General features: G+C 44.5%; 1 protein-coding gene across 2 annotated transcripts in view; it reads right to left on the minus strand.

The window, feature by feature from the left end:
* Positions 1-10806, minus strand: part of FDFT1 (farnesyl-diphosphate farnesyltransferase 1) — a 22042-nt gene extending 11236 nt beyond the window's left edge. The window contains exons 1-3 of one of the 2 annotated variants that reach the window (XM_008072453.1): positions 10692-10806; positions 9700-9883; positions 3004-3132 (exon numbers count right to left, since the gene is read on the minus strand). In XM_008072453.1, the coding sequence (XP_008070644.1) occupies positions 3004-3132; positions 9700-9883; positions 10692-10696 (318 nt within the window). In that variant the 5' untranslated portion in view covers positions 10697-10806. The remainder of the gene's footprint in view (positions 1-3003; positions 3133-9699; positions 9884-10691) is intronic. The other variant, XM_008072454.1, reaches the window with a different exon arrangement.
* Between the last annotated feature and the right edge of the window lie 6 nt (positions 10807-10812).

The following is a 10812-nucleotide window of genomic DNA, read 5'->3' on the forward strand; positions in this document are numbered from 1 at the left end:
GGAAGGCTGAGGTGGAAGGATCGCCCGAGCCCAGCAGGTCGAGGCTGCAGTGGCCAGGAGCGGCCACTGCACTCCAGTCTGGGTGACAGAGTGAGGCTCCAACTCAAAAGCAAAACAAGAAAGAGTCAGGCTTTAACGACTCTGCTAAAACCTCCTCTCTCTCAACAGATATTTTAGTCAATGTAATTCTTCCTTGCCAACAATTTTTTTCCCATGACAGCAGTTTGTCAAAAGCTATCATTCCCAAAAAGGGTATTCCAAGACAATTTGAAGCAATACCCATGTAAAATGAATGTCTATCAGGCAACGTAGAAGTAAAGAGTAAAAAAAGCACCCTCTGGAATGATCATGAATAAGGGTAAAGTGAGGCAAAGACCAGAGGGCAGAGTCATGTCTGATTGAAATACAAGGCCAGAGACTGACCAAGGGGTGCAACGAAAGGGAGAAAACATGTGAAAAATGTTCTGGGGGAGAAAGAATTGGGAAAGAGTAAATAAAGATTTGCTGGACTTTGGTAAAAAGAATACATGTGGTCTACATACAATCTAAAAAAAATTACTAGAAATTAAAAACATTCATACGTATATAGTACTATCCAAGAAAAACACATTTTAACATATTGCTTTGAGTAGAAATACTTCCAGAATAGAGACTTTAAATTCATCTTCCTCCAAAGTTGAAGGGGAAAACAAAATCCTGAAAATCTTCCATTTTATCTAATCAGAACTTTTATTCAACAATTTACAATTACGCTTCCTGACTGTATCTGCACAGTAGAAAAGGAAGTTACTACCAGATGACCAGCGCTGGTTCTTGGTCAAGAAGAGTTTTAACTTTAAATGCAGAAATTGATGTGTTAACACCAACTACACACCTGTTAACTTGAACAGCATAAACCAGCAATTCCAAAGATGTTGCCATCAAGTTCTGAGGCTTGAAAAATTAAGAGGTCAGACCTTGGACTTACACTGACTAATATGTAGGTTATAGGTAGCAGCATACCTCTTGAGATTCTAACTTAAGCCCTGCTAAAGATACGAAATACCTAACACTTAGATGCCTTTGCTTCCACAGAAGTGATGAGTCTCTCACACACACGCCATTCCTTTGGAAAACAGGCCGGACCCCCACCCCTACCCTGCGTTTCTATATGATGTTTAGTCCCCGCAGCCAATTTTATGCCTCTTTGTCTAGATAAGTGCTTATGCCCAGTCTCTCACGCCTAGCCCAACCAATATTCTACCGCTGCTGGTCTGAAGTAAAATGGCCAAACCTGCTCTCAGAGCCCTTTCCAGCCACTTCTGTCTTCCGAGGAAGACAAGCCTCACTCATATGGGGGTCTCCTAGAACTTGTCCCCACACACATTCATCTATCACTGTGATAGCTTGAATCTGACCCCCAAAAACTAATCTCCAGTGCAACAGTGTTAAGAGCCAGGACTTTTGAGATGTGATCAGGCTATGAGGGCTCTGCCTGCACGAACGGATTCATGTCGATTACAAAAGGGCTTGAAACTGTAAGTTCCATCTCTTGCTCTCTCTCTCCCTCTCTACCCTTCCACCATGAAAGACGCAAGAAGGCCCTCACCAGACACCAGCACCTTGATATTGGACTTCCCAGCCTCCAGAATTGCTAAAAATTGCTCTCCTTTATAAACTACCTAATCTCTGGTACTCTGTAAGAGCAACAGAAAACAGACAATAACATCACACAAATTGGGGAGAGGGCATGAAGAAACCTGGAAGCATTTCAAAGTATGTTTTTTACATGAGAAGATGATGCAGCTGGGCTCAGTGGCTCAGCCTGTAATCCCGCGCCTTTGGGAGGCTGAGGTGAGTGGATTGCCTGAGCCCGCGGGTTTGAGAACTGCCTGGGCAACTTAGCGAGACCTCATCTCTACAATAAATCAAAAATTAGCCAGGCGTGGTAGCGTGCGCCTGAAGTTCTGGCTGCTTGGAAGGCTGAGGTGGAAGGACCGCCGGAGCCCAGCAGGTCGAGGCTGCGGTGGCCATGAGCAGCCACTGCACTCCAGTCTGGGTGACAGAGTGAGACTCCAATTAAAAAAAAAAGAAAAAAGAAAAAAAAAGGAAAAAGAAGATGATGCCAAAGGAAGAATTAAAGTATTAGAGAGGGGCTCACTCTCAGCATAATACACCCACAACGGAATCTCGTGACCTGTTCTTTGTAACGACTTACATGAAATGATACCTACATCTCAGAAACAAATGAGGCCAAGATAGTTCCGAATTTAAAAGTCATCTTATGTTAAGGTGGGATGGGAAATGACTCGGGTACATGCATGCATGCACACAAACTTGGTAATGGAAAATAAAAAAATACTATTTTTAAAATGCGAAAACTGGCATTTCTATATCACAAAAAGTAATTTAGAGGCTGGGCACGGTGGCTCATGCCTATAATCCCAGCATTTTGGAAGGCCGAGGTGAGAGGACTGCTTGAGCCCACAGGTTCAAGATCAGTCTAGGCAACTTGGTGAGACCTCATCTCTACAATAAATCAAAAAAGAAAAAAAGAAAAATTAGCCGGGCGTGGTGGTGCGTGCCTGTAGTTCCAGCTACTTGGAAGGCTGAGGCTGAAGGATCACCTGAGCCCAACAGGTCCAGGCTGCAGTGGCCATGAGCGTGCCACTGCACTGCAGCCTGGGCAACGAAGTGAGACTCCAACTAAAAATAAATTTAGTCATTTACCTAACATTTCACAGCTAGACTGAGACAGTTTTCTAAGCTAATATCCGTACTTGTGAGTAAGTCAATCTACTTTAGCCTCATTTAATAAGTACCCTAGGGCATGAATCATTTCACTGATAAAATATTAAACTTTAAGCCCCTAATAAGTGTTTATGATGAGACATTCAACCTGAACAGCAGAACTGTAAAATCTGGATTCAGTTAACAACTTTTCCTTGCTCTGCATTTCATGAGGAGAGTGGCCAGCTTTATCTTCTGCACCACACACAGACACTGTTTCACTGTGACACTAACCTTGTCCCACTCCTGTTCAGAGGTCACATGTTTATCCAAAAATTCTGCCATCCCAATTCCCATTCTTTGGCAAATGTCAGCAATCACCGTTTGATATTTCTCAGCCAGATTTCTAAACTCAAGGGAGATCTGAAATAGAGACCATGAAAAAAAGAGAAAACATAAAATATGGACACACATGGCACCAAAGATCATAAGCCAAAGCAATGGTGAAATTCATTAATATGGCTCCCAATTGGTTCATCTGTAAGCTAATCCAGGTTATACTAGTTTTCTACATACTGACTAATAAACTCAGCAAATGTTATAAATTTTAAAATAAAAGGGTCCAAAATGCTAACATTTCTAGACTCAAAAGAAGATTCAAAGTCTTACTGTATATTCATCTTTCCAATAAATAAGAAATAAGATGCTTCAACAGAAAGCTGGGCTTAAGTATAAGAACTGTAGAGAGAATGGATTGTTTCAGACCAACCTCATTACAGCAAAGATTCATTTGTGCAACATGAATTAAGCACTGTCTACGTAATGACCATTGTTCTAGTTCTGGGAAAATACGTCAGGGAAACAAACAGAAACTCATGCTCTTCAAGAGCTTATATTCTGGTGAATAGATTCAGTCTACCACTTTCTCTCGTTGGTTCCCCAATTTATGCCACGAAGCTATAGTGTCTCACTACCAGGCTACACATTCGAATTCCTTAAACAGCTCAACTCAGTGTGAGGCAAGCTGCCTAGTATATTTTTTTAGTAGCCCAAGTCCTAATGTAGAAAAGTAGTATTGATTTTTAAAAATGTATTATTACTGTACAAATATCCGGTTTATGTTTAAAGAAGTGTTACAGGAGGTCAAAATACAATATAAAAACACCATGAAAATTCTTAAATAAAATGCCACAGTCCAGGCTCATGCCTGTAATCCTAGCACTTTGAGACACCAAGGCGGGAGGGCTGCTTGAGTCCTGGAGTTCGAGACCCGCCTGGGCAATATAGCGATATCTTGTTTATACAAAGATAAAAATAAATAAATTAGCTGGGCACCGTAGTATGCAACTGTAGTCCCAGCTATTTGGGAGGCCGAGGTGGAAGGATCACTTAAGCCCAGGGGGTCAAGGCTGCAGTGAGCCAGGCTCGTGCCACTGTACTCCAGCCTGGATGACAGAGTGAGGCCCCACTCAAAAAAAAAAAAAAAGCTACAAAACATTACGAGTTTACATACAATACTAAAAACAGTGAACAGACTTGATTAAAGATCAAAAGTGAGAAAGGCTTAACGATCTCAGTGTATGTTTGCAATAAGGTTAGAAAAATTTTCTCGGGAAACACCTAAAATCAACAGCATGAGGGAAAACTAGCTGCTTGTAAAGCACCATAAGAAGTCGGATTTAGGATTTCTGATTAACGTCAACCGTTAAATCCAAAAAAACCCCCTATAAAATCAGTATCATCTTTCCAGAACTGTTCTTTCCAAAAAGCTGTTCTCTGTGGAATAGTTCTTCAAACCAAAGCCAAAAGGCAATTCCAACTGTGAACTGTTTTGAAACAAACCGGCGGCTCTGCAAGAGGTTATCTGAACCCCAGCATTTCCACAGGAGGGTTCCTCCAACAGCTCATGCTACGCCAGTTCTATTTATAAGGGAGGAAAGGCCAATGAGGGTGGGAGGAGGAGCTCAGACTGTGAAAAACAAACCCTCCAAAACAGAACTGGGATTTCTAAATCTGACCTATCCCCTTCGACAACTTTTCTGTACTTACCACAACATGATGTAATTCTAAAAGTGAAAAAGAATTTGTTTTAACCATGAAGGAAAATGTATTTTTTAAAAGCGAGGAAAAAAATCCAGGAAAAGGAAGAGCTCTGTGTTTTCCCAGAAGCCCGGGGGGAGGATAGCGCTGTGCCTACTGCACACTTGGCGCCCAGTTTCACAGCTTCTCTGGGCATGCGAGCCAGCAGGGCTTTCCTCCTCTCCAGGTAACTCTGTTTCACAACTGCGGCTGGTTTCTGGCTCTCAGTCACTTCCTGGTGATTCCACGTACACGAAGGGAGGCACTGTGTGCGTCCACAGGGGTGACGGAGGAAGGCCAAACCCGCGTGGTGAGCACAGGACGCTGCCACTCACTTCTCCTGATTATACAAAAATACAAATTCCCCTCATAACAAACCTTAGGAATATTGCGGTCTAACACTGAACTTTCACCTACATGTAAACCGTCTTGTTTCCTTTTGTTTTCAGCCACTTTTTAAAGAGGCAGTACAGTATGCCAGTGAAGGCACAGGGTTCTAGGGCCAGACCTCCTGGATTGGCTGCTTCTGCCACTTAACTTCACGGGCACACGTAAGACATCTTAATTTCCCTGTGCCTCAGTTTCCTCATCGAGACAAAATGCAGATGGCGGTGTATCACATACTAGGTAGTTTGCCTGTTAGACTACATTACAGATAAAATAGCACAAACAGTAAATTAATAATGAGATACATTTAGTAACTGACTCACAGCAAAATGCTCAAAAACGTATGCTATTATTGCTATTATCATTTAAAAAAAAATAACCCTATATTATTCCTTATGCTCTGTTCAGAGAAATATTTCTAGCTTTCCACCAGTACCAAGTGAGAAAGATACAGTCATGCACCATATAACGACATTTCAATGAATGACAGACCACATATACAAGGGTGGTCCCATAAGATTACAATACCGGCTGGACTCGGTGGCTCAGCCTGTCATCCCCGCACTTTGGGAGGCTGAGGCGAGTGGATTGCCTGAGCCCGCCGGTTGGAGACCAGCCCAGGCAACTTGGTGAGACCTCGTCTCTATAATAAAATAAAAAACAGCCGGGCATGGTAGCACACGACTGTAGTTCCAGGCTACTCAGAAGGCTGAGGTGGAAGGCTCGCTGGAGCCCAGAAGGTCGACCCTGGGGTGGCCATGAGCGTGCATGCCACTGCACTATGGCCTGTGCGAAGGAGTGAGACGCCATCTCAAAAAAAAAAACAAGATTACAATACCATATTTTTACTGTACTTTTTTAGGTATAGATACACATATATTGCAAACTTTTTAAGTTTAGATACACAAATATTTGCCATTGTGTTACAGTTGCCTACAGTGTTCAGTACAGTAACATGCAGTACAGGTTTGTAGCACTGGAGCAATAAGCTACACTATCTAGCTAAGATTGTGTAAAGACACTCTGATGTTCACATGACAAAACAGCCTAACGACATATTTCTCAGGATGTACCCCCCACCACTAAGTGAAGCATGACTGTGTTCAAATCGAATCCATAATGCAAGAGTTCCAGAAAGCCCAATCTGAAATGATACCAACTAATGCTCACTAAAGTGTGAAGCACCAGGTTCAATCTCAATGCAAAGACTGACTATGCACAGAAGTAGAGTTCGCTTGGTTTGAACACTCTACCTAGGTTTATTCCTAAATTTAGTGGGGCCTGAGACAAGAGTGCAGATGGAGGCCCATATATCACATGTGGCTAAAAACTGTGAACTGAGCAATCGAGGTAATAACTTGTTAAATAAAATGTTTTATCCTTGACAAACATCCTCATAATGACCTGGATGAGTCCGGTTGGAAGTGAAAACTCTTGTCCCGCAAAGTTTTGTTCCAAAACACAGCAGGGAAGAGATTCTGAGCTCCCAGCTCCCCGCCCCCCCTTCCTGCCCCAGCTCTTTCCAGCAATGGGAGGAATCACCCCCTCACTCATGTGTAAGGATACCCCAGCCTGCAGGGCCAGGCTGCATCATGACCCTTCCAAACATGGAACCTTGGCCAGCTCTCAGGCCTAAGGGCACAGTCACTGGTGGCACGCTCCAGGATGGAGGAGACGGATCTAAGGAAATAAACTGTGCAGACCCCAGACATGGGCTCAGGGAACTAGGGGCAAGGGATTCCAGATTATTTACAACGTGGTGTAGAGATCTGGGCAAGCACACTCCCATGGCCCCCAGCACCCACCCCTTTGAGAGAAAGGGGCCCTCTTGTCTCAGTCTAAAGATAGTACTGTGTGAGTGAAGCCAAGCTAGACCCGCTTTTAAGCTAAAGAGCGGTACAGGCCAAAAGCTGACCACAGGCCTAACTCCAGGCGGCCGGTCCCAAGGAGATGCTGGGCAAAATCAGCACATCTACAAATCATTCCTTAGGAAGACAAGGCACCATCAGTTCCCATACGATCCCATCTCGAGCGGAATCACAGACTGAAAGGACCTCCAGTTCAAATACCTTAACATTATACTTGCCCACAAAACAACAGCTTCGGACATCTTCCGATTTATAAGGACACAAAGGGTTCACAGCAAGCATCGAGATGCCCGTGCTTCTGGCCCTTTTGACTTTACCAGGTGCAATGCCCTGCTTTCAGGAGCACAGTGTCACTCTGCTTTCCAGCTCTACCTCCCCAAACAGCAAAAGATGAATCTGATGTTCCAATTAGAAACCTTGCAGAGCACAGCGTCACTTTTCCATGGGAACACACACATATACAAAGAAAGACGCTTTTAAGTTTTACAGACAGAATGGAATACTGTCTGAAAATTTGCTAGTGACTCTCCCCAAAACAATTTTAGCATTCACACACTTCTACATTGTTTCATTTTTTGCCGAGTGGATTGGTTTTTGTGATACCTAGGTCATTTATTCCAGGTACAGAAATTATTTAATTATTAGGAATCTACTCAAGTCAACAGTTTGGGGAGGGTTGGTTGGTTGTTTTCAGAGGCTAGGTCTAGCTAGGATATTAGTTAATTAAGTGAGAATGCGCTTCAGTTGTAAATGGCATGTGGCCACTGTTTGCAGCACGTCATCTGCTTCAGCAGAATTCAAAGACTTATCAATGAATGGCCACAGATTTCCAGCCAGAAGAAACCCATCCTCTGCTCTTCAGGTGTCCTGTGAGAGCCAGATCACAACCAGTCCCTTCCACGGGCTAGAGCTCTAATTCCTCACCTAATTCTTCTGCACAGATTCCTTTTCTTTCTTCTTTTGTATCATAACTGCTTCACAGGCTTTTTCTTTTGATTTATCTCAAGTTGTACAGTATTATATTTTGGGCTTTGGCACCGAAGGTGTGATCTCAGCAATTCGAAATACTCCTCACCCCAAAGGAGTCCCTTCTCCCACATCTTGTAATGGGTGGACTCTTCAACGCCCTCTCCATTCAGATGTATAGATTAGAATTGCTTCAACAGCAAGAGCCACACAATGACTGTGCCTCCCCAAAAGCTTGGCGACTAGGGACAAAGTGAAGGGCTTCTTTGGGTTTTAAGGAAATATGTGACTTTGCTAAATCAAACCTTTATTTATAAGATATGAAATAATCACTTATTTGTGTGATAAAATGCAAATTCTAGAAAAGTGGGACCTAGCCACATGTCAACACAAACTTGAGAGATTCTCTAAAGCTCAAGATTTTAATTATAACCCACCTTACTCCCATAAAATGGATGAAAATAGCTAATATTTACAGAACACTTAGTACATAGCAAGCACTATTCCAAGTATTTTATATGTATGAAATTGCGCAATTCTCTCCCCTCTAACTTTACAACTGAGGAAACTGAGGCACAAAGCGTATCAGGGAACTGGTCCAGGTCACGCAGCTGAAAGCGGCAGATGATGGGCCACCTTGCTTCTCAAACCTTAGCCCAGCTGCCAACGGAGCCCACTCCCCACCCCGGGGTACTACCCACCCACCTTGAGCAGCAATCTCTTGCTACTAGGCTCAGGGTTCTCAAGAAGCCAGTCGTGTCATACATCACACAGTCAATAGGTTTCCGTGAGCTAGCCTGAGAATCTATTTTTTTTTTTCGAGTTGGAGTCTCACTCCGTCGCCCAGACTGGAGGGCAGTGGCCGTTCCTGGCCACCGCAGCCTCAACCTGCTGGGCTCCGGGGATCCTTCCGCCTCAGCCTTCCGAGCAGCCGGAATTACAGGCACGCGCTACCACGCCCGGCTGATTTTTTGATTTTATTGTAGAGATGAGGTCTCGCTGCCCAGGCAGGTCTCGAACCCGCGGGCTCAGGCAATCCACTCACCTCAGCCTCCCAAAGGCGCGGGATTACAGGCTGAGCCACCGAGTCCGGCTAGAATCTATTTTTTACAACACTAAAATTTGCGTTGTGTTTTTTATAGAGACAGGCTTCCTCTGCCACCCAGGCTGGAGTACAGAGACATGATCACTGTAACCTCGAACTCCTGGGCCCAAGCAATCTTCCTGCCTCTGCTTCCCTAAGTGGTGGGATTACAGATGCAAGCTACCACGCCCGGCCACGACACTAAAATTTGAATGCATCTTTCCCCACGAAGAAACACTGGACTTCCAAACAACATACTGGTGATAGTAACAGTAACTAACACTTCTAAGAGCTTTACCTATTTCAACTCTCTCAAAACAACTGTAAGTTAATCTTCACAATACTATGAGATGAGTGCTACTATTATCCCTATTTTACAGATGGACAAACTGAGGCACAGGCAGGCTATGTAACTAACCACTAGCTAACAAGTGGGAGGGTTGGCACTTCTGGCTCCAGAGTCTTCGCTATCAAAGCCGCAAACCGTCACATGATGCTGCCCTCAGACTGCTGATTTTGCCCTTCACTGTGTGTGAGGGGGCTAGCTGACAACCGCATCACCGATCACAAGCCCAGGGCATGCAGAAGAGAGGAGTGACCCCCTACCGTTGGGAAGTCTTCCAGCACTTGTCGATCCTTCTCCTTGCTCTCCAAGAACCGCCAGTCTGGTTGGTAAAGGAAAGAGTGAAAGTTGTGTAACAGTGGGATCTTTTTCTCCACACTGATGGTCATGTCATCTTCCAGAGTGTCCAGAGCTCGGAGAACCAAATAAAATATGCACACTGCATGGCTATAAAAAAGAAAAAAGAAGAATTTATTGGGGAAAACTTTCAAAGATATCTATGTTAATATAACATCTATATAGGGAGGTGTCCAGGCTTTCAGGATAAATAAGCAAAATAAATAAAATTTGTACCAGTCCATTTCCTAAACCTGCCCACACCCTTAAATCTATACAACTATAGAGACATCCAAAACTTTTCATACTTAACTAATCTGACACTAGTTTTTCTTTCTTGGATGGCAATAAGGACCTTCTGCAGTATATTAAAAAAGTACAAGTAAAAAAATCTACTGACTGGATGTCGCTATGACCCCAGAATTAGTTACACTTAACTAAGGTAGAGCACACACACTGAGACCCAACTATTACTTTGCAGATAGAGAAGTCAAAAGACCCAATAACTGCTCAGTATAAACACAATCATACGTAAAGGCAACAGGCCTAAGCTCATGTGTGTAATGCACAGAGGCAGCTTCGAAAGAATGAACCCAAAAGCTAGACAGGCAAAGTAGGATGGGGAAGCCGCGAAAATACGCGACTGGCTCAGCTGCCAGGGCTAAAAAAAGTTAATAAACATCACCATCTCCCGCCGCTTCTCTGAAAGCGCCGGGCCCCAGGGACACTACCGGGTGGCAGGCGCCTGGAAGGGCATTCTACGGTAAACACAGGCCGTGCAACCCCACACACTGCCTTCGCCCAGGCGGGCCGCGTCCTGGAGAGCCACGGCGAGGAGGCCCCACGCCAAGGGCCGTGCCCCACAGTCGCCTCCAGTGCCTCAAAGGCCCCGAAGCCAGAGGCCGCCTCCGCCGCTCACCGCATTTCGCCATCCAGCGCCTGGATCACGGCCGCGAAGCTGCGACTGGTCTGGTTCAGATACTGGTAGCAGGTCTTCAGGCTGGCGCTGAGCGCGTCCTGCGGGCAGAGAAGGCACCCGG

This window comes from Carlito syrichta, unplaced genomic scaffold (genome assembly GCF_000164805.1).
Source record: "Carlito syrichta isolate Samal-C Ts95f unplaced genomic scaffold, Tarsius_syrichta-2.0.1 Scaffold315185, whole genome shotgun sequence".
In the NCBI taxonomy this organism is placed as follows: domain Eukaryota; kingdom Metazoa; phylum Chordata; class Mammalia; order Primates; family Tarsiidae; genus Carlito; species Carlito syrichta.